A 27,703-nucleotide genomic window follows, 5' to 3' on the forward strand; every position below is an offset into this window, starting at 1 on the left:
GTAGCATATTTACATTCTAGGGATTAGGAGTTAGACGTCTTTGCAGGGGGGTCATTATTTTGCCTACCACACTATAGGATGTTTAGGTTACATTGGGAGTAGTATAAGGTGATTCAGAGATTCTTGATCTTGATTGACCATTAGAATCATTTAGGAGCTTTAAAGAAAACAGATGCTCAGGCACCTCACCCAAATACTGTGTTGTAACTGGACCACAGGGGCCTGGCCATCAGCATTTGCTAAAAGTACCCTAGGTTATTCTGCAAAGCCAGGTTTGAATGCCATAGGGTATATTTAAGAAAGTGGATTTGGACCATCACACAAACTTAAATTTAATGGCCTCTTTAGCCCCTTAGGTTACTCACTTTACGTTTCTAATCCTGAGTGCCTTTAATCTATAAAATGGACATAATAATAATGTGAGAACTAAATTCGGTAATATATATGAAGTCCTGAGTGCCTTACCTGGAACATGTTAATCCCCCAATAAAAGGTAGCTACCGTTATTAATTTTATAGAGTGAGTCGTATTATATCCCTAGGGTATGACAAACAGAAATATCAAAAGTAAATACCCAAGGATGTACCCCAAAGCCACCCCGTCTTGGTTAGCTTAGAGCTCTAACTCATTCTGCTTAGATCATCTGCAAACTGGCTCAGCCCAGGGGAGAGCTTAGATCATCTGCAAACTGACTTCACATTGCAGAGAATGGGCCTGTGGGACAAATTAGCTTAGCATTACTCACAGACAGCCAGTTCTCTCCCTTTGTCAACCTAGGCGATGATATATACACTGAGTCCCAACCCAGGAAGGTCCTTAGTCCTACTGGTGTTTTAAGTCTCTCCTTTAGTAAGAGAGTTTCAGCCCCTGGCCTCTAAAAGACTCCGTTCACCATTCCTGGAGCCCCAGCCCCAGCCCCAGCTCAGCCAGTGAGGTGGGACATCCAATCAAGACTGTCTCCAGTCCTTGAGAAGCAGCCACACCCTGTCCCACAGAGAACTGAGATGCTCTGCATGATGCTCCCACAAGAGAAAGCCCCTTTGCCATCCCATTTTACTTTCTTGTGTTGCTGAAGTTAGAATGGGCAAAAAGAACCATTCCCATTTTACAGTGAGGAAAGGCTACATTTAACTAAATCCCAAAGGAGTCATCAATTGTAGTACTGGTGTTTTCCGATTTTATTAGCTTCCAAAATAAAAAAAGAGAGAGGAGATTACATCATAAATGAGGGATCTTGCTTTCTTAGCTTCCAGAGTCCAGAGAGAGAGAAAAGAAATGATATATATATATATATATATGGTCTCATACGTTTTTTTTGTCTTGTCTTTTCCTTTGCTAGCCTCTTTTTTTTTTAGCTGCTGCAGAATTAAGGGGAAATGCCATGTCAAAAAATGTTGACCCTGGTGATTTAAAATTAAAATCTGTGGTTCTTAGTATGAAGGAAAACTGGAGCCTTATGATTCTACTTCCTCTATCTGCAGTTCTTGACAGAGGCCAGCAGCCCATTGCCATCAGTGACAGTATTTCCAAAGTTGGCATGTCTGTGGCATGGAGCACTTGTGTCAATCTTTCTATCCCTTGTGAAGCAGAAGCAACATTTTGGTTTGGTGTTTTTTTTGGGGGGGTGGGGATTGAGAAAGTTTTAAAATACAAAAAAAGCAAAAGAAATGCATAACAGTGACCAGTGGGCCCAGGACCAAGAATTTTGTCATATGTGTTAGAAGCCTTCTCTAATACGAAACGAATAGACCATAAATACAAAGTTGATATCAGTCATCAATCTCCTCAGTCTCTTTCCCACTGGGGCTTCCCAAAGGCAGTCCCCATCATGATTTCACTACAACTCTTCTAATGTTGCTCTTTTGTGTGCCAGCAAAAGTCAGTTCTGCTCATATTAACTTGTGTGATTGGGACCCCAAACCCTAGAAGGTAGAGATAATGACCACTCCAGTTAAGAGTCACCCACTGCTGCTGACTAGATCTTTCACCTCATCCAGCTCTGGTTGTGGATGCTGGAAGAGATGCTCTAGGCTTTGTATGGGGGTCAAGAACAGACAGAGCATCCATGGCTAGCTCAAGACTTTCATTTTCTGGTTCCCATGGAGGCTTCTCAAGGTGAAAGTTCTTCCCCAGCAAAAGGCACTTTAGGTCAGTCTTACTGGATTCAAGAGAAACAATCCTTAAAAAAGAGAAAGAGAGAGAAAAAAAACAATCCTATGAAGAGAATCCAGCAGAATTTCAAGGGCTCTTGGGTTACAAATCAAATGCTTCCTGGGGCCAGGCAGGCAATTTCAATGAGCCAAGTAGTCACAGTCAATGATGGAGTCCAGGCAAAATTCCAGCTAATTGTTGCACTGAGAAATCAGACTTTTCAAAGAAAGCCACAGATCTGAATGTTTATGTGAAATCACTCTAGTTTTTACATTTCCCCATTTTTTTATTTAAAGTTTTAAATCTACAAAAAATCTTAAGTGATAGTACATCAAACAACAACTATATTCCCCTCCAGCTAAATTCACCCAATTGTTAACACTTGGCCACATTATATGTATAAGTGATTTTCTGAACAATTTGAAGGTAATTTGTGCAAATTATGACAATCATCCCTAAAAATTTAAGCATGTATCTCCTAAGAACAAGGGCAGTCTCTTTTTTAACCATAATACCATCATCACACCTAAGGAAAGTAAAAAGTTTTGTATCGTTTAATTGTCCATATTAAAATATCTCCAACCATCCCAAAAGTATTCTAATTTTTTGGTTCAAACCAGAATCCAATCAAGCTGTATGTATTACATTTTATTATATTCCTTTGGAATCTTTTAATCTGCAAGAGTTCCCTACGTTTTTATGTTTTTCCAAAGCTATTTTTAATTGTTGCTAATGAATGGCATTTATATGAATTTGTGTCTATGTGTGTATGCATCCTCACACACATAGGCAACACAAGCAGATCCACAGGCCAGATTCATGCTGTGTGGTGGATCTCTGCACCAGGATGTGGTCCATCCAAAGTCCCACTCCCAAAAGCACAGTCAATATAGTCTTTGCCTCAGCTCACATTAGTGCATTTGCTTAGTAAGTATGGAAAGATGAGAGAGAAAGAGAATTCCTTCTTTCATTGCTATTTATTGATAGGCCTCAGCACTGATACTGCTAAACTCTCGGAATGAATTAGATGAGAATCACTTGGGAGAGGAAGCGGGTGTAAGCATGATTTCTGGGTTTTATTCTAAACCTACTCAGTCTGGAATCACATTTTTAAAAACACCTCCCTTATTCTTCTGAACACTAGACTTTGAGGACTGCTAGTCTAAAAACTCAGATAAATTATGAATTGGGCCCTATCCCTGGCAAGTTCAAATGGACCTAGACATTAAACATTAACACCTGTTGGAATGAATACTCTGAACGTCTCAGGGGGAGGATCAGAGAAGACTGGTGGGGAAGGAATCTCAGCGTAGAGTTTAAAGAAGATTGGGTTGTCCCAGTTGAAGAAGGGGAAGAAGTTATGGAAATGAGAGTGGCAGAAGCTATGCCTCATGCAGTGGGAGATGGGAGGCGACAAGGACTGATGATGGAAAGCCTCATATGCCATGTTAAGGAGTTTTGATTTTGTTTCCTGAAGGGTTGGAGAGCCACCGAAGGGCTTTCAGGAGGCATGATCCAGTTGATCATAGGAAGATCATGCTTGACAGCCCCGGGAAGAAAAGATTAGAGACAGAACAATTTCATAAGAAGCCATTGCAGTTAAAGAGGCAGGAGGTGATGAAGGCAGCGTACTGGAGAGGATGGGCAAGTGGGGTTCCAAAGACCCTTGAGACATAGAAGCAACAGGACATGGTGCTAAAATGTGAACACAGGAGTCAGAGAAGTGAGTCTAAAGTTGATTCTCAGCTCACCATTTGGTCTTGTGTGAATGAATGTCTGCAATGCCAATTGGACATTCAGGTGAAGATGTCCCTTAGGTGATTACCTGGTCAGGAAAGCAACAGTGGATAACTGAACACGTGGACCCATAGAGATGACACAGCTGGGGCAGATTGGTGGGGATGACAGGCTTTAGATCAGAGAGAAGTTTTGGGGGCACTTGCATGCCAAAGAAAGTACTTGTAAACCCATTTGAATGGGTGGGACCAGACAGTAGGGAACACCATGACATCCCTATGCCCTTTGCCTACTTCTAGTGCATTGGTTTTCTCTTTCTACTCTTTTTTTTTTTCTCCAAAGTGGAGTGAATACAACAGAAGGAGGCTCAAGACAGTTGGACATGAACGGAAATTGTTAGATGATATTTTTTAAATCTCACCTTTCCTATTTTTGTTTACATTTTATAATGGTTAGTAAAGTATATTTGTGAAGTGATACACGTGTGTGTGTATGGAGTGGTAGGTAAATATATGGCTCACTAAAAGACATCTCACTAAAGATATTAGGGGTGAATGCTAAAATATATTTTACTGCTAGCTATACACAATCAAAAATCTTGAGTGACCACTTTTCTGCATGACAGAAGTTCAAGAAAGTGGAGCCTCCAGAAGGAGATGGGGAGAAATGGGCACGGATCTTGCACGTCCACTTCTCAGAGATTGCCAGCATCTCTCAAAAGGTTTTGCCAGTTAACAAAATCCCACATAGCAGAACCCCTGGAAGTTGTTCAAGTCCCTGTACCTTTTCTTACTTTGAGTGTGTTTGTAGAATCTAAGAAGCTGAGAGTTGGAAAAACCTTTGGTGTTGATGAGCTAGTTTTCTGCCTTCTCGAGAAGGATAAACAAAGAGCAGATTGGAGGAAGGAGGGTGGGGAAAGAGGGAGATAGGGTGGAGGAAAGTAGAGAAAAACCATCTTTTTTTTTTTTTTTTTTTTTTTTGACCCATGAGCCTGAAGCCAGTCCTGCCCCTTGCAGGTTGTAATGTTTCTCTGATTTGTGTATAGGAGTTATGAGGGGAGCGAGGGGAAGTAGCTGTTAAAGTGAAAGAAAATAAGCAGAATCTGTTTCTTGCCTTCCCTCTACGTGATCCATTCTCAGCCTACTTACCAATGTGTCTGGGCATTGGGTACTTTTGACATCACATAGTGAACTCATTCTAGGAAAACACATTTTGCATAACCTGTGATCAGGCTGTGACTGATTTAAAGACAAAGCTTCTGACAACTGGACATTTGTCAGCAGGGCAATGGCAAATTTCGGAAGGGTGTGGATTCATTTGTGCTTTATCTGCTGCTCATTAGTCTGGAACAGTGGCAGAGCTTGGGCTCTCCTGCCAAGTGCACTCCCTTGCTACTTAAGCAGGATGGGGAAGCCCACCTGGTCTATCTTCATGTTACCTCCAGATGCTTGTGGAAAGGGAAGCCATCAGGATTGTGCTAAAACATAACTTGAGGCCAAATATTTTCACTCACACATACATTCATGATTTGTTTTCTGAACAAGTCACTGGAGACGTTGAATGGCACAGCACAGCTGGCATAGGCACCAGAACCAGATCACCTCTCCTTGAAAGGTGGCTCGACTGGTCATTGGCTTCACGTCTCTACTTGAAGAATTAGAATATTAGCTGTCATTTTTTTTAAATTAAGAGGACATAAATGTTATAGTTGCTAAGGTACAAGAACGGTAAGTGCAGCATTTAGAGAACAGAAAAAGCAAGCATATTGACAGGCCATAGGTATGAACAGGTCCATGGTGCAGGCAGTAATTATATGGACCAGATAGAAATAGGGTAAGGTTTCTCAAACTGGGGTAGAGGTGAGGATGGGGTGACATAGGAATAGTAGAAAATTTGCCTGTCACACTTTTCACCCTAAGGTATTTTATTCCCTTGTGTTTCACAATAGAGCTACACATAATGGGGAAGAAAAAGCCTGGTATTCAAGCCCACAAAGAATGAGCTATTCATGGAGACCATCATTTTCTTTGAATCACTCTTGCTCGGGGAGGGGGGGAGGGCGCTCCTCAACCTTTCATAAAATATCCAGAAGTATTGAGGTGTTGGCTGTAATTCTGCAGCAGATGTAACATAAGAGCTAGTATTTAAGTGAAGAAACCTTTGAAAGACTTTATTTTATGTAATTGCTCAGGCTTCCTCGTAATTTATGAAACACTCTAGGGAGGAGCCACAAAAATAATGAGAAGTAGATGTCCAAACGATAACCCAATATGACATTAGTGATTTCCCTAAAAAATAGAATGCAAGTAATTCTTTCCAACTCCACCTTCTGTTAACACCATCTCAAGAGGGACTGTGTGTGAAGAAAACTGTGCCTCTCATATTTTATATGCTTTCCTCTAAATGAAAGGGAAAGAATACTATTGCCATATAGCAACTTTAAAGTCTTGCATTCATCTGCTGCTTCACAAAAATGGTTGCATGTATCTAGAACATACAGTAAAACAGGCATATGGCCAAAATAATGCTTTTACTTTGGCATATATTGATTATAAGCCATATAACATAGAGGGGCACAGGGGGAACCAAATGGGATTTTTGTCATCATTACCATGTTGTTATCAAATAATAAAAATACTTGATATTTAATATCAAATATTGTATATCTCTTTGTGAGGAATTACAAAAATACGAAAAAAGTGAGCGGAATTACAAAAATACGAAAAAAGTGAGTGTTACGTAATAATGATATCAGCTCACTATAAGAGAGACTCAGATAAGTATCTACACTTTCATTTATTTTAGGAACATTTCCTTATGTTTCCAAGCTCATCTCCTAGCTTTTTACTTATTTTTATTAAATTTGCAAACTTTTCCAGTACTATCAACAAACATAGCTATCACTCAATTTGAATGCTCAAATGTTTAAGTATAATCTTTGTAAATGTGTACATTTCTTCTCCTCCCATTTTGGATTGCAAAATTTATTTCTATCCCTCAGAGGTATAAATTGCTGGATTTACCATTTCCTGGGGATAAATGTGTAAAAGACGTAAATGCCCTGCAAACCAGGAAGTTGCCCTTGACTTGTAATAAATTAATTCATTCAACAATGTTTATAAAGTGCCTTCTGTGTGCCAGGTACTGTATTAGGAACTATGGATGAAAGACAAATAAGCCATAGTCCCCACCCTCAAAGAGCTCAAAGTCTAGTGGGAGAAACAGACTTGTCTCCAATAACTAAAGGATACCTAGGAAGCCAGAGCAAAGACATCTTGCCCAGTCTTGAGGAACTGAGTTCAGAAGGAGATGACATCTACATGGGGCTTTGGGGCTCAAGTAGGAGTTAACCAAGTAAAGTAGAAGAGAAGAGATGCATTTCATGGAGGCAGGGCATGTTCTGGGTTTGGGGAGATTTTGTTTCGTCTTTGGCATCAGAGGTAGGTAGGTGGGAAAGAGAATAAACATAAGACTGGCTTTAAAAAGTGAATAATTCTCTACTTTCTTCCTTTCCCTCACTCATAACCATCCAGCAAAATCCAAGGACAGTAGAGTTGCTCCCTGGTGCCAGGACCCAGGCTCCTTCTGTCTTCTGGCTCTGCTATCCCCAGCATTGCCCTAATCATCAGTGAACCACAGTGGCTCTGACCCACACAGTGTTGCAGCCAGCGGGGAGGAGAAGCATGATAGGACCCAGGTTAAGGACACTACCCAGGAGCTTCATAAATCTCTTATACTCTGATCCAATTGGCCAAATCTTAGCCATATGACCACCTCTAGGGGCAAGAGGCTAGGAAATGTTCTCTTCTGTGTAATTGTGTGCCTGGCTAAAACACAGGAGTTCTCTTACTATAGAACAGGCATTGGCAAACCTTTTCTACAAAGGGGTCAGATAGTAAATCTTTTACACTATCTATGGTCTTTGTCATGTAAGTTGTTGCTCTTTTTGTTTCTGTCGTTTTTTGTTTTTTTTTAGAAACTCTTTATTTTCTTTTTTATTGATTTATTTATGAGAGACACACAGAGAGAGAAGCAGAGACATAGGCAGAGGGAAAATCAGGCTCCCTGTGGGGAGTCTGATGCAGGACTGGATACTAAGAACCAAGATTCAGGACCTGAGCCAAAGGCAGACATCTACTCAACCACTGAGCCACCCAGGTGCCTCTGGTTTTTACATTTTTAAAGAGTTGCTAAATGGGGCACCTGGGTGGCTCAGTGGTTGAGCAGATGTCTGCCTTTGGCTCAGGTTATGATCCTGGGGTTCTGAGATTGAGTCCCGTGAGGAGCCTGCTTCTCCCTCTCCCTCTGCCTATGTCTCTGCCTCTGTGTGTGTGTGTCTCTCATAAATAAATCAATAAAATCTTTTAAAAAAATGTAAAAACCAATCTCAGCTTAAAGCTTGTGTGAGATGAGCCATAGGGTAGGTGCGGCAGACACATGGGCCACGGTTTACAAAACCCTGCTATGGAAGAATGGAAGACTACAGGGAAAGGAAAGTGGCTGTGTCCAACACAACTGCCACGAGTTTATAAAGACTAAGAGGAACCTTGTCTTGCTCACTTTTCTGGTCTCAACGTAGGGCTTGACCCATACAGTAGGTGCTTCCTATTTGTGACTGACGGACGGATTGATTGATGGATCGATTCATTAATTAAAGAAAGGCAAGAGAGTTTAATTTAACAACAATTTGTCAAAAACCCACTGAGTCCCAGTGGTAGTCTCTCAACATAGATTGTAATTTGAATACTCCAGTTTTTTCAGACTTTGAAGAAAAATTTAACCAATAGCAGGAAGAGTGAAACCACTGGGCTTTCTGCCACACGCACCCCCACCAGCTCATACAATCAACCACTCATTTCACCTCCCAGCGGCAGAAGCAAATATGCCATGTCTTGGAGTGGATCTCCCTAATCGACAGCATGTGGGCAGCCCCAGGTGTGCAAGCAGATTACAGAAGCAAAGCCTTCTCGGTTCCTCCCCCTGTATCCTGGAAGCATAGTGGCAGGCAGGAGGACCTCTTTTGGGTTTTGCCCTTATAAATGTCATATGCTTGGTGGGAATGTCAGCAGAAGTGTCCAGGCTGAACAGACACTTTTTAGTTCCGCTTACCTCCCCCTTCTTACTCAATATCCTGAGGACATAATAGAACTTTTCTTGTCGAAGTCAGCCTAGTAGGGGGAGGGAGGGGTGGATCACTGAACCATTCCCTTGGACATCACCCTGCCAGGCATCTGAAAGTGCCACAGTTCTTGGACTCTGCAGGCTGAGCAGATACAACAGCCAAAAGTGAGGGGGACCCAGCCCCTGGCCCCAGGAAGACTCACTCAGTGAGGCCCTCTTTTTTCCTCATTCTGCAGGAGTCCGGTAACAGCTTCTTTCAAAGAAATGTGTAATTTTTTACAGCAGCAAATTCTGGCAGCATAGATTGTGCTAGCTGAAATAACTAAAAGAAAGCTCTGCTGGAAAACAGCGGAAGAGGTGGACATCCGACACTCAGAAGCAGCCTCATTATAGCCAGAAGGGTGATAAGCAGATAAAAACGTGTCTGTCACTCGCTGTTTCGTAACTGGAGAGGGCCTGTCACACGTTCCTTTCCAACCCCTGGTGCAGCTGGTGTTAAATGAACTCTTGCAACAGAACCAGAAACATGGTCCTAGAGGGCACAGATGACTTAGTTCATCCTGGCATCCTTTTGATGAGGAGGAGCAAATTTCAACTCACCCCAAACCTTAAGATCTGGCAGGGGGTGAAGATTCATGTGTAATTTCTGCATAGACCAGGGAAAGGAAGCTACTATGCTGCCATCAACCCCGCCTCCTCAGAAGGAACCCTGGGAAACAGGGACAAACAATGATAAAGAGCGACAAATTATCTGAGGAAATCTTTCTCAGTGACAGTAACTAAAAGCAAAATTTGGTTGGAGCCTTTGGCTCTCTTGTATGAATTGCTGCCTCTTCAGAATTCATTAGGCCTTCCCCCAACCCCACCTTTTAGCTAAAGTTATAATGAGGTAATTTAAAGAAGAGCCTGGGCCTCTTACTCTGCCTCGACCAGCTGTGTGACTGTGGGCGAGCCACTTAACTGCTCTGTGCCTCAGTTTCCTCCTCTAAAAAATAAGGGTAATAGTAGTACTTACCTCAGAGAGCTGTTGTGAGTATAGAGTTATATGGACTATATTACACTTATGTGTACTAATATGTAACAATAGGTCGTTAATATTTTCCATTTTAAATATTTTGGCATCAGGTAGAGATTATTCCACGTAGAGAAATAGGTAGGTGTATGAACAAGGCAAAGTCATGGCTGTGCTTTTCTGTCCATGCTGCAGACCGTCAGGCCAGGTTTTATGTAGACCAAAACAAACATTTGCTTATATAAGGCATGACACAAACTTCAAATATTATAATACCCAAGAAATTAATGATAAATGATAGGTAAGGAGCAAGAGGAAGATGTTCTTTCCAATAAAACCACATCTTTAAAAATCCTCCATTAAGGGATGCTTGGGTGACTCAGTTGGTTAAGTGTCTACCTTCGGTTCAGGTCATGATCTTGGGGTTCTGGGATCAAGGCCCACGTCTGGCTCCTTGCTCAGTGGGGAGCCTGCTTCTCCCTCTGCCTTCCCTGCCCCTTCCCATTCTCACTCTTTCTCTCACTCTCTCCATCTCAAATAAACAAATAAAATCTTAAAAAAAAAAAATCCACCATTAAAAGTGATCACGAATATCAAAGGAATCTCAGTGTATTCAAGAGACCCCCCTGAGAGAAGCCAGCCTACTGTTTTAAAAAGAAAAGGCTGGGAAAGAAAGATTGCATTTCTCTTGGAGAATTAATTTCAAGGCTCAAATTCATGCTGCTTTTCATGACTGCTTGTCATTTCCATCCATTTAACTACCAGGGGCTTCATGTGCTCTCCATCTCCCACCGGAATCCAGAGGGCCCTTCTTAGGGCTAGGAGCTCAGTACAGCTGGTTTCTGGGGGAAATCCACTCTTGAAAGTTAAGGCAGGCTCAGGGAGAGGTCACACTGGCACCTAGTGGTCCGAAGGCTAAGTGCAAGCAATTGCTAAACCCATTTTAATCTTTCTTTTTATTAAAGTCCGGAGTTAGACAGGCCCCAGGCTTTTATGTCCATGGTTGCTGAGTGCCGAAAGGTGGAGAGCAGAGGTGGGAAACATTTCTGTATCCAGCCACTAGGAAAAAATCAAATATGTATGTGTTTGAGCAGAGATGATAATCCAATGGGAAGTCTTAGAAACTCATCAGAAGCTAGTGAGGGGGTTTTTCTCATAGATTTGGAGAGTTCAAGGCTTGACTTGTTTTTCTACTTCTGTTAACAGGCCTCCTTACATGGACAAGAAACAGGCAAACCCATAGAGTATATAAATTCAATATACGCTTTATAAATAATATTGCTGAGTCTGCGCCCTGATTGCTGGTCAGAGTAGTGCCTGACCTTGCTTCCAGGGGCAGGTTAAAAGCCACTACAGCTCACTGGCTGCAGGTAACCAATCCCCCACTCTGTGTATCCGACCCAGGGACAATCCCAGCAGGAATGCTTGCTCTGGGGTGATAACAAATGGTGGTGCAGAAAAGGTAATCATGCAACAAGATTTTACGCCCTTCATCGTGAACATCATCCATGCAGGCACTTAGACGTTCAGAGAAAGATGGAACAAAGGCATTTTGGACTTTTGGGAAAGGGGGTCCTGTTAGTTTCCTGTGGCTCCTGCAACAAATTATGACAAACTAGGTGGCTTACCACAACAGAAATTTATTCTCTCACAGTTCTGGAGGCCAGAATTCTGAAATCAAGGTGTTAACCAGGTCATGCTCCCTCCAAAGGCCCTGGGGGGGGTATATCCATTCCTTGCCTTTTCCAGCTTCTGGTGGGTCCAGGCATTCTCTGGCTTATCACTCCAATCTTCATGTCTTTGTCTTCATGTGGCCTTCTCCTCCTCTGTTTTCTTTCTCCCTTCCATATTTACAAGTACGCTTGTTGCTGGATTTAGTGCCACCTGGATCATCAAGGATAATCTCATCAGATGATCCTTAATTACATCTGCAAAACCTTTTCCCAAATGAGATCACATTCACTGGTTCTGAGACATGAACATATGTGTTTTTTTTTTTTTTTTTTGAGAGGGTGAGGGGGTTCTCATTCAACCCACTAGAGTGGTTGTAGAAGATAGAAATTTTAAAAAGACAAGCAGCCAACATCTGTACCCCAATTCCACTTACCCTTGCTGAATCAGGGTACCCCCAAAAGTTACTTCAACCTTGCCATTAAATTTCTGTAATTCTTAGTAGGAGTTGATCAATGAAGATGTGAGGAGAAAAGGAGAACAGATCCAAGATCCCAGTGGATTTTTTTTTCAGCTTCATTTTACTTTCCATTGGATTGTTTGTCTCACAGTTGATTATTTGTATGGGTAGTGACGAGGAGTTTCAAGAGTTCTAAAAGTGATCAAAACACATTCTGTAGGTGGTGGTAGTTGCCCTGCTGGCACAGTGGGAGACCTGTGCTTTCACTTGTATGTTTGTCTGTTTGTTTGTTTATGTAACGTATTTAAACTAAAGAAAATCAAAACCGAAACTGTTCACTCATGTCTCCCAGACCCCCAGGCCTCACCTCTAGCAACCACCAATCTTGCCTCTGTATCTATGAGCTTGGTCTTTTTACTTTATTTATTTTTCTATTCCACATAAAAGAGAGATCACATGGTATTTCTCTTTCTCTAAGTTATTTGACTTAGCATAATACCTTTGAGTTCCATCTATGTTGTCACAAATAGCAAAATTTCATTCTTTTTGTGGTTGAGCAATATTTCACTGTTCATATATACTATAGTTCTTTTTATCTATTTATTTACTGATGGACACTTAGATTGCTTCCATATCTTGGCTATTATAAATAATGCTGCAATGATCATCGGGGTGAATGTATCTTTTCAAGTTAGTGTTTTCATTTTCTTCAGACAAATATCCAGAATGAATTGAATTGCACAGTAGTTCCATTTTTAATTTTTTGAGGAACCTCCACACTATTTTCCATAGTGGTTGCACTTGTTTGCATTCCCACCAACAATGGACAAAGGTTTCCTTTCTCCACATCCATGCCAACACTTGTTATCTCTTATTGGTTTTTTTTTTAATATATAATAGACATTCTAAGACGTATGAGGCAATATCTCATTGTACTTTTGATTTGCATTTCCCTGATGATGACTGATATTGAGCATCTTTTCATGTGTCTGTTGGTCATCTGGATATCTTTGGAAAAATGTCTCTTCAGATCTTCTGCCCATTTTTTAAATTGGTTTGTTTATCACTATTATTATAAATGGGATTGTTTTCTTTTTTTTTCATTTTTTAAAAGATTTTATTTATTCATGAGAGACACAGAGAAAGAGAGAGGCAGAGACACAGGCAGAAGGAGAAGCAGGCTCCATGCAGGGAGCCCGATGTGGGACTTGATTTCAGGACTCCAGGATCATGCCATGAACCCAAGGCAGGCGCTAAACCGCTGAGCCACCCAGGGATCCCTGGGATTGTTTTCTTAATTCCTCTTCCTGATAGTTCATTATTAGTGTTTTTAGTCATTTTGGTATCCCAATATGCCATGAGATGACACATGCTCACATTTGTCCTCATGGCTGGAAGGGCTGGTGATTCTCCATAGAGAAACCCTTAAAGGAGCACAGAAGGATAGGATGGGTTACATTCCATGTGCCTCTTGAAAAAAATTTCCCAAGATGATTCTACTGCAGCCTATGTTTCTAGCCCTCTGCTTTCCATGTCACCTCAGAGGAGACCATCTAAAACAATTTTTTTTAACTTATTAGTCAAAAAATAACTTTAGCAATGAGGTATGCTTATACCTCCCAAGTAGTTTTGTATTGTTTTTATTTGTATTAGAAATTTGACATTGGTCCTTTATTACAGTTTTGCCACACTTATGTGTAAGTCGTTTAAAATGTTTTAAAAGTTTTAAAAAATATTGTCAATCAAGTGCAATGTCATCTGGACATATGTATACATATAAGCTTGATCTTCTTGAAAGATCATTTTTACCACCATTTTGAGTCACTTCCATTTTCCTCTTCCAATCACTAAAATGGAGATAAAAAGAAAGAAAAGATCTCATTGTGGAAAAATATCAAAGCAATTGTATCATTTACAAAGAGTTTTTGTTTAATAATTTTTCAGATAATGCTTAACTATTTTTACTACTTTCTTGTGTTAAAATATACGAACATAAAATTTGCCATTTTAACCATTTTTAAATATACAGTTCTGTGGCCATAAGTACATTTACACTGTTGTATGATCTTTAATGCCATCCATCTCCAGAATGTTTTCATTTTCCCCAAATAAAATTCTGTACCCATTGAACACTAACTCCCCATGGCCTCTTCCCCTCAACCTCTGGCCACCACCATCCTACTTTCACTCTATGAATTTGACTACTCTAGGTACCTCAGATAAGTGGAGTCAGACAATATATGTCTTTTTGTGACTGGCATGTTTCACTTAGCATAATGTCCTCAAGGCTCATCCATGTTGTAGCGTGAATCAGAATTTCCTTCCTTCTTAAGACTGAATAATATTCCATTGTGTGTATATACCATTCTTTCCTCATCCATTCCTCCACTGTTGACACTTGGGCTGCTTCCAGCTTTGGCTACTGTGAACATGAGTGTACAAATAGCTGTTCAAGTCCCTGCTTTCACTTCTTTTGGGTATATAGCCAGAAATGAAATTGCTGGATTGGTTTTTGAGGAAATGCCATACTGTTTTCCACAGTTACTGCACCATTTTACATTCTCACCAGGAATGCACGAAGGCTCAATTTCTCCACATTTCGTTTGTTATTTTCTGTTGTTGGTTTTTTTAATATAATAGCCATCCTAAGAGGTGGTTAAATATTTTAATTAAAGGAAAATTTATTTTAATATAACAGATGACTCTCTTTGTAGTATCTTTATTCTTTAGGAAAACCATACTATTTTAAAAATCATTAAACAAGAAGGGATTTTCATGTGTTTAATTTTTTATTTCTGTTCTTTGAATGAACCATAGATGTTAATGGGTTTTTTGTTTTGTTTTGTTTTGTTTTGTTTTGTTTTTTGCTTTTTTATCCAGGTAAAAGGAGTTATTTTATATGAATTCTTTGCTCACCATCTGATTTTTTGCCACAGGCCTTCCCAAAATATAGCCTCTTTCCCAAAACATACCCTTATCAATTCACACTTTCAAATTCCCTCTGCAGCCAGATGAATAATAAACACCATCCCAGGGGAACAATGGATGAACTGTAATGGTGCCCCAGGCCCCTGAATGGCCATATGGATGATTCATGCCACTGACTCTGGGGAGCAGTTGTTTGTGGGGCGGGGGAAAGAGACCTAATATAGTCCTGTATGTAAATGTACCACCCCAACACCCATATACACAGACCAAACATCAAAAATACAGCAAGCAGAATTGTTTGTCTTTGTCTTCTCTCACATTTTTCAGATTACCTGTGATGTTACAAAGCCAATCAGGATATTTTGGCTTAGATCCCCACATCCCTGCTTGATTTGTCTCTTTGCTCATCTCAGATCTGCTATGATCACAATTGTGAGTAGAGCAAGTGTTAACACATCACCCACCATGATTAAATCATTAGGGTTAGGTGGAAAACTTTTTGGATCAGCCTAAGAAATTCATCTTGTGTGAGCTTAGGATTCAAACTCAAAATCATAATCATAGAAGAAGGAAAGTCATGACTTCTATGGCATATTATAGCAAACATGGGTTTAGAGTCAGAAAATCTCAATTTGGCTCTCTTTCCTACCATGTGCTTGAATTAGGTTATCCTTCTCTGTCAATAGGAATAAACCAGGCTTTGGGAGGATCCAGTCAGATATTGTATGTGGAATTTTGTTTTAAAATATGATTATTAGTTCTAATAATAGAATTCATAACAGATATAAAATGCCAAACTCTAGAATTTTTTTGCTAACTCTACAAGTGTACACAGTTTGGGGAGGGGCAGGAAGTGTTGAGGTCATTTGTACCCCGAGATGAGTGATCATAATTCAGCACAGATTTTAAAGTAGATATTGGCAACGTGCCACATGCTAGAACCACTGACATATTAGCAAGGAGTCACCAGTGCTCTCAGAAGAAAATGAAGCAATGTGTGAAGGAAAAGATAAGTGAAAACCCAGAGAGCTAAAGCCATGAAGCACCTAGGAAATGATAAGGGGCTGGGGAAAAACAGGGTAGCTGGTGTTAAAAGCGGGATCTACACCATGAAAAGGTTGAAATTGAAAACATCACAGTTTTAATGAGAGAAAGTGCAACCTGCTTTAAAGAGCTCATGGTGATAAAGGTGAGAGAAGTTGCTCATCTCATGGCAGAGTCGTGTGACTGACTTATAAGAGAGGAGAAGTGAAGTAAGAGGTGTGAGGTGACTGTACTGCTCAGTCCTGATTACTAAATACTGAATGCATTTTCTTCAAAGTTCAAAAGGAGAGATGGACTAGAAATGGGAAGGGGGATACGAGGGAGAGCTTCACATTGCCACGTACTATAAAGTGAGGTTTCAGTTTGTGAAATCCCCCATAACCCTTCACTTCTAAAGTCTAGTTTTATCTTCCTCCATTCACACTCTAGATCCCTTACTGCAACCTGTCTTGATCAGCTTGTCAATGCCTTCCTCTTCTGAGCAGTTCTCTTCTCATAAAACTTTCACATGCTGGGAAGGAAGTCTCTAGAAAACCCCACAAATGGCCTCATCTCCTTACCCCAGCCCAGTCCATGTAGACCATACACTTTCGGTTTCTAACTTCTTGTCAAGTGCAGAGAAGGAACTCACTGTCCAGGCTCCTGTGTCTGTGTGTGTGTCTGTTTGTGTCTGTGCTGGGGGGGGGGGGCAGGGGGAATGTGGAAGCTGAGAAAAAAAGGAAGCAGGACATTTCTATTTTGTTTATCCTGTGTCGAACAGCATCTTTCTCAACCATCAAGAATTTGTATTTCAAATTTCATATGCTTTTAACAAAGTGAGTTTGGTTTTGCTGGTTTATACTATTTATATATAAAAATAGAATAACCAGGGACACCAGGGTGGCTTAGTCGGTTAAGCGTCTGACTCTTGATCTCAGCTAAGGTCTTCATCTTGGGGTTGTGAGTTCAAGCTCCAGTTTGGAGCCTACTTTAAAAACAAACAAACACAGAATAACCACTAAAAATAATAGATGAAATTAAGATCTCTTTAAGATAACAGAATTGGAGGTACAAGAAAAATAAAAGGACTTATATTGTATAATTGTCGATACTTAAATATTATCTTAAGATCCAAATAAGCCAATAGTAAGATATCTGTGAAAACACTTTAATTATCTACAAGTTCATTGGTCAAAATGCAAATTCCTGAGAGACTATTCCCTAATTTGGTATATTTACTTAACTGAGGCTATATGAATTGCACAGTAAGCAAATGTAAGTTAAATCTACTATAAAAACTTTATAAAATGGAATAACAAAAATAGATGGTTCTGGGACTGTTGTTCCATCCTATCTACATTGGACTCTATATTCTCTGCATCCTGTCACCATTACATTACCATCAAAGAGTCAAAACTTAGAGCAGAAAAAATATCAGGAACACATAGGAAGTCATATTGGAGTTCCTTATCCATTTTCTATAAGCCATCAGAAGCCATGACAAAGTCAAAACTGTGCTGGTGCAGGGTTTATTTGGTAAGATAACCAGAAAGAGAGGTTCGAAGGCTCTAATTTGTAGAAGGATGGTGATTTTCAAGACTGATCTTTAAAGACAGAAGGTCACAAAAGCCTAAAGGATCAATATACCTTGAGAGTGCAAGGTGACACAGCATTTGGAAAATGGGCTGTCACTGTCTGAGCTTTACCAGTTGCTGAACTATCTTGCTTCTTCTACTTCAATTTACTCTAAAAGAGAGAACACAGCAGGAACAAGGAAAGGGTCCAGGGCAACAGGTGCCTGAGGTAATACAAGAGGGAATAATGATAGAGAGGTTTTCCACTAAGGTATTTAGGCCAGCCTCCTGCAGGCCAAGTTTACCTGTGTTGAGGGGAGCTAAGCAACACAGCTCCCAGAGAGAACCCACTTAGGCCCGGTATTTTCTTCTGACTCTATTACACCTCACAACACAAGGATGGCTGCTAGGGTTGTCTGCAGTTCCAGCTCCACCTTTACAAGTCACTGAGAAAAATGTAAGGGCTCCCCCCACTGCTTCCGCCACCAACTCCTCCTACCTGTGCCCTTGCCCAGTCTGCAACAGCCTGATCTTGCCCCAAGAACTCAATTTGTGGTGAGAAGATGTTCCCACATCCTGTTGAAGAGGGGCCTGGTGCTCCCTCCAACCTCAGAGGCTTAGCCAACTGGAATCCATCACAGCCCATTCGCAATGAGGTAGAGATTCTGTTAGAGAGCTCTTAAAAATAGATTCATGACTGGGGTTCAACACCTTTGAAGAAGTTGAGGAAATCATGTCCCCAGCTATCATCTGTGTGCTCAGTCATGGTGAAATTCAAGTAAATTCAGCCCACCAACCAGTATGTGTGATAAATACTATGGAAAGAAATGTGCCAGGCAGTAGGGAGTGCTTGTTCAACTAGGTGGTGGCAGAGGGGTGCTATTTTTGAGGAAGAAATATAAAACCAGGTTCCTGCTTTTACATCTCACTGGGGAAACAGAGTATACACAGTAAGTACTTAAATTATGACCCATTAAGTACCTAAATTTTTGACATCCCTATTAGGGGATGAAAAAAAGTGTACTATAGTTTCACTATCTCTAGTGCAACCTGCCATCTACCATCTTGTAAGAAGTTGTCACAAGTACTGTTTTCAGCCAACTTCTATGATCTCTATCTGTACAGTCAATACCAAGGAGAATGATTTTATTATGTAACTTCTGACAATAAACAGTTTTAAGAAAGCTTATTTTCAGATTAAAGGAATTCTCTTTTACAAGTGTACTGAGCAGAAAAGATTAAGCCTCTAAAAAGAAAAGACAATTTATCACTCATGTGTGCCTGCGTGCAGGCATGCACGCCGCTCAGAAGAGGTCATGGGGAACATACCTGTTATTGTCTTTACTCTAGGCAATAGAAACCAGTGAAGTTGAAAACTATTGCTCTGTGAAAGTTTGAACTGCTTGAGTGTATTACAAATTTTCACCAGCCTACTTCTTACCTCAAGGACGACCCATTTATTTGGCTTAGGAAAGAACTTTCTATCTTCTTGGCCTTTTTATTATACCTTCTTATCAATCCTTTGCTGAATGGGTGAGCAATATGAGCCATCACCCTGGCAGAAGCTGGGCTCTCTCTTGCAGCACACCACCCTCACTTGCCTCCTTCCCTCTTCCATTCGCTCTGCTACAATCTGTGAAGCCTTGAGCAGGCCTACGGCTGTCTTCCCTGGAACATTTTCCCTTTATATACACACCTCCTTGCAACTGCATGTTAGCCTCTGATGCCACCACACCGGGAGTCCTAATGGTGGCAGTGGTAGGAACCAATTGTGTTCTATGAGAAGAACCATCAGTTCAGACCACAGGTCATGGGTAAAACATAACAGTAAAAAAAGAAACAATGACATAACAAGAAAGAAAATCCACATACAGTAAAACTGAGCAATGATGAAAGAAAGAAACCAATTTAGGTAAACTATTGCTGTCTCCCTCATGATCGAAAGCATTACATGTGATCAAGTGCAAATCACTTTCTTCTCTTTTTCCCTGGATTCTATATAGGGAAGAATAACAGCATCCACAAGAGTGGTTTGCTCTACTCTTGCTTTAATTACAAAAGTAACACAAACACATCTTAAGGAGGTAAAATCAAGCTTCAGTTGTTTCAAATCTATTAATTACCCATGATTCGTGACTGTTTTTCTTTTGCGCTTTATAAATGAAACTTTACAAAGACGAGACTTTCAAAGACATGGAACTTGAAAATAATCTCTAGTGGTAGCTTTTTTTTGTATCATTGAGTTTTTACACAGTTATTTATAGGTTTTAGATTATATTCTATTACAAAAATTAAAGGCAGACTTTCTGGTAAGGTGTTTTCAAGAATCCAGGAGCAATAGGATTAATCCTATAGTCAGGGCTTCTCAACTTTGGGACTATTTGGACTGATAATGCATTGTTGAGAGGCTGGCCTGTGCACTATTCAGCACTATCTCTGGCCTCTACTCACTGGATGCCAAGAGCACACCCTCATCAGTCATTTCAATCAAAAATTTCTTCTGACGTTGCCAGAAGTGCTTCTCATTAAGAACCACTGAATCAATCTAATATTCAAGATATATTTAAAAATATGAGCACTGTAAGGGTGCCTGGGTGGCTCAGGCGGTTAAGCATCTGCCTTTGGCTCAGGTCAGGATCCCAGGGTCCTGGGTCAGGATTCCAGGGTCCCGGGATCAAGCCCTATGTTGTGCTCCCTGCTCAGTGGGGAGTCTGCTGCTCCCTCTCCCTCTGCCCCTGTCCCCCATCTTGGGCTCACTCTCTCTTGCTCTCTCTCAAGTAAATAAATAAAATCTTAAAAAAATATGAGCACTATAAAAACAAATCCAAAATCAAGTAAAACCCTATTATTAGCAACAGTCATAGAGTGTTTTTAATTTTCCTGAAGAAAATATGTAGACAAACTGCTACAAAGGAAAACATTTTCTTAATGTGTACAGTTTCTTGATGTCTGTCCTAAATGTCATCTTAGCCTTTAAGTATGTACCTGATCCATCACTTGCATATAAATTGCTATAGAAAGATTTTCTGGAATCTAGAGTTGTTAACTAGAAACCCAGAAGACGTAGCAAAACCCTTTTTACTAGCAGCCATCTTCCTAGTATAATTATAGAGCAATGAATGGGAGTATTTTGGACTAAACATTATATAGGTACATAACAGATGGAGATAATAATGAATTGCTTCAAATGATTTTGGAAAAGAAACTTAAGTAGTTTGAGATGAAGTGTTTTTCTTAAAATACCCTAAAGTTTGAGGTCTGCCAGATGTGAAATATCTCTTTCTAAGAATAAGTAGAAGCCCAATCTTTAAATCATTAAAGTCAAAAAGGTCTTGCAAACTAACAGTAAGTCTTAATAAGGGGAAACTAAATGCAAAGTATATGACAACTCTGTACTATATTCTCAGTTCTTTTGTAAATCTAAAACTATTCTAAAAATTAAAAAAACTATAATTTAAAAAAAGTTGTGCAAATAATATGCACTTATATGGATCAATTATAAGGAAAATAACAGAGTTAATACTGAAAGTATTTAACAACTGGAATTGTAAAGGTACCAAGCCATCAGAATGATTGCTGATGATATAGTCAGCTGTGCAGGTGTGTAGCAGCTGACTATCAGTCCTGGAAAAAAGCAGGCTGCAAAGCGGGGGTTTCCACTTGTGCAAAAAGTAGGGACAGGAAGGGTGTGTATGTGTGTGTGTGTGTTTATATTTGTACATGCACAGCTTAGAAATATATATAAGAAACTAAGCACAGTAGATGCCTCGGCTGAGAAACTGGGTAAATTCACCATGTAATTTATTGTTGAAAGCAAGTTAGTTTTGAGAGTATATGTGAAACTTATAAATAGTTATTTCAGAACAATAGGCATAAACTTGTCCTATACAGGTAGGTCAGGGTATATGATACCCCTAGAACTAGAGGAATAAGGCTTAGAGTTTCAAGGCTTAGAGTTGACTGACTTTTCACTCTATCATACAATGATACATTGCTCCTATACTCTTTTCAACATTTTTTTAAGATTTATTTGTTTGAGAGAAAGAGAGAGAGACAGCACGTATATGCTAGAGAGGGGCGGGAGAGGAGGAGAGGGAGAAAAAGAATCTCAAGCAGACTCCTCATCAAGCCCACAGCACAGGGCTCGATCCCTCGACCCTGAGATCACAACCTGAACCAAAACCAAGAATCGAACACTTCCGTGACTGAGCCACCTAGGAGCCCCCCACCTTTTCATTAACTTTTTTTAAAAGTAAAAAGAACCCTGGAAAATGGAATGGGTATTCAATCGACAATGAAATCAGGATGGGAGGATGTAAAAAAAAAAAAAAAAAAAAAGACCATTTTTACCTTTCTATTGTTATCATCATGGAAGAAATCTAGCTATCATTGTTGAGATTAAGGATAAGCCTGGGGATCCCTGGGTGGCGCAGCGGTTTGGCGCCTGCCTTTGGCCCGGGGCACGATCCTGGAGACCCGGGATCGAATCCCACGTCGGGCTCCCGGTGCATGGAGCCTGCTTCTCCCTCTGCCTGTGTCTCTGCCTCTCTCTCTCTCTCTGTGACTATCATAAATAAATAAAAATTAAAAAAAAAAAAAAAAGGATAAGCCTGGGTGTTAAAAATGTTATCCAATAAACTTGTAACAATGCTAATGATGAAACAACTTCTAAAGCTAAGCAGTCAGAATAAGTGACTACCTAGTTGTAGAGTTTGAGCTATTGATCTGCCAGACATATCAGTGTAAGCTCAGGGGCTGTTTGCCTTTCTTCAAAGTGTCCTACGTAAGAACATATGACTATTTCCTTCTTTTTCTTTTTTTTTTTATTAAGGTTTTCTTTATTTATTCATGAGAGACACAGAGAGAGGCAGAGACATAGGTGGAGGGAGAAGCAGGCTCCATGCAGGGATCCCAATGTGAGACTTGATCCCAGAATTCCGGGATCATGCCCTGAGCCAAAGGCAGACGCTCAACCACTGAGCCACCAAGGCGTTCCCATATGACTATTTCTTTCCCTACTTTTCAACATTCAGTGAAAAGTTTCAAAGTGTGAGTAAACCAAACTCAAACATAGTAACTCCATTTTGTTATCCAGCAGTATGTTTGCCTCAGTCACATTGATTCAAAATTAGAACATAGGGGCACTTAGGTGGCTCAGTGGTTGAGTGTCTGCCTTCAGCTCAGATTGTGATCCTGGGGTCCTGGGATCGAGTTCTGCTTCTCCCTCTACCTATGTCTCTGCTTCTCTCTCTGATTCTCATGAATAAATAAATAAAATCTTTAAAAAATAAAATTAGAACATAATGTAGCATAATGTATAAACTTGTCAAATCACTATGTTGTGCACCAAAAACTAATGTAACATTGAATGTCAACTATACTCAAATTTAAAAATTCAAAAACAAATAAGTAAATAAATACATAAATAAAATTAGAACATAACATTAATGGTATAACTTCAGAATTTGGTCACCTGGAGAAAATGATGTTATATGAATAGTGGATTAGAAAAAAATGATGTTGGCAGACAATCTTTTGATGTGTGATACATGTACTTCTTTTTTTTTTTAAAGATTTTATTTATTTATTCACGATAGATAGATATATATATAGAGAGAGAGAGAGGCAGAGATACAGGCAGAGGGAGAAGCAGGCTCCATGCCAGGAGCCTGACGCGGGACTCGATCCCGGGACTCCAGGATCGTGCCCTGGGTCAAAGGTAGGCACCAAACCGCTGAGCCACCCAGGGATCCCCAATACATGTACTTCTTGACCTAACAACTTTACATGCCTTAACCCATTTAATCCTGTTTTAAGAACAAAATGCTGTGGAAAAAATAAGTACTGTTATTATTATCATTTTACAGATGAAGAAAGCTGAATCTTAGAGAGAGAGATTAAGAAACTTACTAGGTCACGTGGCCAGTAAATGGCAAACTTAAGATTTGAACCCAAGTCAATAATTGTAGAGCCTGGGTTATTGACCATGATGCTGCCCTGCCTTTTGGGTCTGGGTAGGCAACTAAAAGACTTAGTTCCAATTTCAAATTCACCATTTCCATATTTTCTCAACTAAAACCAGGATGTGGAGTTTGACAGTGGGTTAATGTGTTTTTGTGGGTTTTCCCCGATGAAATCCAAGACAAGAAGTTGCTGTAGCTAAGTAGGATATTGCTTTAAACTTTTGGTTGTTGTTTCCTCTCCAGAGCAGTGAGATAGGGGAGCCAGATGATTTCTAAGTTTCCTTGCTGTATAAAAATAGGACGCCCCTTTCCATCACGAGCACTCTTTAGAGTGCCTTACAGATAATAGCCTCATCGTCCTAACAGACCCATGAGATAGCATTATGATTCCTATGCTAGAGGTGAGCAAACCAAGGCCCAGAGAATTTGTACCCTGCCCTAGGGTAAACAGCTAGAAAGATGCAAACCCACGCAGTCTGGTTCCCCAGTTCATGCTATTACCCACTCTGCAATGTAGCCTCTGGTTCGAAATCTAGAATAAATTATAGATCTAGAATGTAAATTGCAAAATATAGAATAAGTCTAGAATAAAAGAGTCCTTCCCTGGAGACAGACTGTGTTACATGTGAGGAGCAATTTTTTTTTTTAGATTTATCTATCACCTATCTATCTATCATCTATCTATCAATCTATCTATCTATCTATCTATCTATTTATTGGGGGGGGGGGGGAATGTGAGCACAAGCAGGGAAGCAGCAGAGGGAGAGAGAGAAGCAGGCTTCCCACTGAGTAGGGAGCCCAACTTGGGGCTCTATCCCAGGACTCTGAGATCACGACCTGGGCCGAAGGCAGGCACTTAACTGACTGAGGCACCCAGGTGCCCCAAGAGCAAATTTTTGTGTTAATACTTCTTTTTTGCATCTTGTGTTAAGGTTTGGAGTCCTCCACAGCTGTGGTCTCCTTGGGAGGGTTCAGGGAAGGACCCATCATCTCCCATTTGTCCCCCAATACCCAGACTCTCCCTATTCTTCCTGCTTCCTGCCTATTGTCTTCAGGAATTGTTTGAGGATTGGAGGATATCATGGGGATTTGGAAAAAAAAGTGTTCAAGGAAGACCGGTAGAAAACAAGATGTTTTCAGCCGCTTGGAGAGAGGGTAGTAAGTTAAAGAAGCAAAATTCAAGCCGGAAACTGCTGTTTTCTCCTCCTAGAGCCTAAGCTTCTTTCTCTCATCCTGCAAATACATAGGCCCTGCAGTTTGGTACAAAGAAAAAAACTCCAGCTGAGGGCACCATTTCTTTTAAATTGTTATTCACAGTATTCAGCTTACTGCCAACCTTTATTTCCCCAAATGTGCATTAGAATCCTGAAGGTACCAGCCCCTGGCCCAGGTATTGTGGGGATACAAAAAGGAATGAGACCATTTCTAGACTTTGGAGTCCTAAACACACCTGAGTTTGCGTCCCCTGTGCTCACAGTTCCCAGCTGTGAGCCCTTGAATATGCTACTTAATATTTCTAATAATAATAGATTCCATATATTGAGCCCATGCTCTTATTTTGCGGTTTTGGGGCCTCAAAAGGTGACGTGTATTTGGGTGTGTGGCCAGATAGGTGGTGCTGGGAAGAAAGAAAACGTTTTCTAGGGGACTCTTAAAGCACGAAAATGGAAACTGTCATGGCCGCATGTGTATCTTTAGTGATTTTTTTTTTAATGCTTTATATTTTCAAGTATTTCTAGAGGAATTAGAAAAGGTCAAATCCTTGCTTTGGAGAGAAAGAACAAAAATCACACTGTGAATTTTTCCAGATTAAATGGAAAGTCACCTTCACAGAGAAGGGTGACTCTTTGCTTGCCATCTCTACTGACTCACACCCTAATGCTAGTCGAGGACAGAGACTGTGTGGCAGGACTTCTAAAGGGTATTAAGTGTCCTTATAGAAAAGACGAGACAGGAGCAGCAGGAAGCCTGGATCTGAGACTTCCCAGCCAGTCTCTATGGCTTCCTGGTTACCCTCTCCCAGCCTATGCCCCCAAGACATTACTCGATGGGAAGGTGAGCACATTCTGGCTGCTAGTCTGGTTCCAGTTGAATCAGTAGCACTATAAATAAGTAAGAAAACTCTATCCAAATGAATGAATCTTTCTGCCACATATCCTGAGCAGACACATCTTCAATGCGGATGGCAACAGGAGAGCGCTTGCAAACCACAGAGGTGTTAAACATGGCCATGCTGCAGAAAGCATGCAATCTGAATTCACAAAACTTACTTTCAGTTTTTCAAGTACAGTTTCTATTTAAGAGACTCAACTGTAAAATATGGAAGAAGTCACGTATTAATCACTTCCATATTTTTTTTCGAGTAAAACAAAGTAGATGAATGCCAAGTTAAGAGTCAATCCAACAGGATAGCTGGAGAAACAGTGAGGAAAAGAAAAGAAAAAAGGTAAGAGGTAAGTTGTCACTTAAACCGAAATGAGCCAGTGTTAGACCAGAAAAAAGAAAAAAAAAAAAAAAAAAGACCCAAGCAGTACATGCACAACAGTAGCCCTCCCCCTTCAAGAAACTCTCACAGACTCTTTTGCCATAGAGGAAGATAAATGTTACAATGTCTCCCTAACTAACCAATCAGCAGCGCGCAGGCCTCAAACCAGGAAGCCCTTTAGAGTGTAGTATTTTAAATTGTGCAAGCAAGACTTCTGGCTCTCAGCTAGTTTTTGTTCCCTGTGCTTGTAGGACACCAAAGCAGATGTAAAGTCCCTCATGGCGAAGTTTAACACAGCGGGCAACCCCACAGAAGAGGTCTCTGTCAACAGCCGCCCCTTCAAAGTCTCTGGGCAAAACTCGCCTTCAGGAGTACAAGCTAAAAAGAATCTATTCAACAACCAAGGAAGTGCCAGCCCTCCTGCAGGACCTAGCAACGTACCTAAGTTTGGGTCCCCAAAGCCACCTTTGGCGGTGAAACCTTCATCTGAGGACAAGCCTGACAAGGAGCCCAAGCCGCCGTTTCTAAAGCCCACAGGCGTGGGCCAAAGATTTGGGCCGCCGGCAAACTCGGCCACCACCAGAGACCCTGAGGCGAAAGTGGGGTTTCCGAAGCCTATAGGCCCCAAGCCTGTCACCGTGCCCAAGGAAGATTCCAAACCTGTGTTTCCCTGGCCCCCTGCGAATAAGCCGGCGCCTCACAATGTAAACCAAGAGCATGACTTAAAGCCACCAGGCCCCAAGCCAGGGTCTCACCCTCCAACCTCGGAAACTGAGCAGAAGCAAGCATTCCCCAAGTTGGCTGGGGTGAAAGGCAAGTTTGCGTCAGCCTCACAAGACCATGACCCAAAGCCCCTCTTCCCCAAGCCTGCCTTTGCCCAGAAGCCATCCCTAGGTACCGACGACACCCATGAAGACGAGAGCCCCGCCAAGACTGCGTCTCTACAGAGAGGACCCCTGCACCCCCTGGGAGCCAAGGCCAAAGCAACCCCTTTTAAACCAGCAAGGGAAGACCAGGAAATTAAAGACCATGGAGGCGAGGCATCCAGCTCACCCTTCTCTGGTGTGGTTCTGAAACCTGCTGCCAATAGAGGAAGCCCAGGCCTCGCCAAGAATACTGAAGAGAAAAAAGAAGATAGGAAGATAGATGCTGCTAAGAACATCTTCCTGAGCAAAATGAATCAGGAAGAGGCGGCCTCTGGGGCTCCTCCTGCCAAGTTCCCTAAGACGCCCTCTAAGTTGACAGTGGCGGGGTCATGGGGCCAAAGTCAAGAGAAGGAAAAGGGAGACAAGAACTCCGCCCCCCCCAAGCAGAAGCCCCTGCCTCCCCTGTTTACCTTGGGCCCACCGCCACCCAAACCCAGCAGACCTCCCAACGTTGACCTGACGAAATTCCGAAAAGCCGCTTCTGGAAACAGTGAGTTCTTTTCTCGTTGGCTGTTTAGCAAGTTTTGCTCTACAGCAAAGGGTGTTTGACCTTCTGGGGAAAAAAAAAAAATTATAGCAAAGAATGATTCTATCCTTGGTACTCCTGTGCAGGTGATGACTTTTCCTCGGCATTATTTTTCCTTTGGTGTAA

The 27,703-nt window shown here is 41.0% G+C and overlaps 1 protein-coding gene and 1 long non-coding RNA gene across 5 annotated transcripts in view; one reads left to right on the forward strand and one right to left on the reverse strand.

Moving 5' to 3' along the window:
- FYB1 (FYN binding protein 1) overlaps nucleotides 1-27,703 on the forward strand; it is a 150,353-nt gene that overhangs the window by 31,352 nt on the left and 91,298 nt on the right. For all 4 annotated transcript variants that reach the window (XM_038535263.1, XM_038535261.1, XM_038535264.1 and 1 more), the window contains exon 2: nucleotides 26,377-27,541. In XM_038535263.1, the coding sequence (XP_038391191.1) occupies nucleotides 26,377-27,541 (1,165 nt within the window). The remainder of the gene's footprint in view (nucleotides 1-26,376; nucleotides 27,542-27,703) is intronic.
- LOC119871559 lies at nucleotides 13,777-27,346 on the reverse strand. Its single transcript, XR_005358548.1, has 2 exons — nucleotides 27,179-27,346; nucleotides 13,777-13,999 (listed from the first exon to the last, which is right to left on the reverse strand). It is a non-coding gene; the product is annotated as an uncharacterized LOC119871559 (long non-coding RNA).

Source organism: Canis lupus, chromosome 4 (assembly GCF_011100685.1).
Source record: "Canis lupus familiaris isolate Mischka breed German Shepherd chromosome 4, alternate assembly UU_Cfam_GSD_1.0, whole genome shotgun sequence".
NCBI classification, from domain to species: Eukaryota; Metazoa; Chordata; class Mammalia; order Carnivora; family Canidae; genus Canis; species Canis lupus.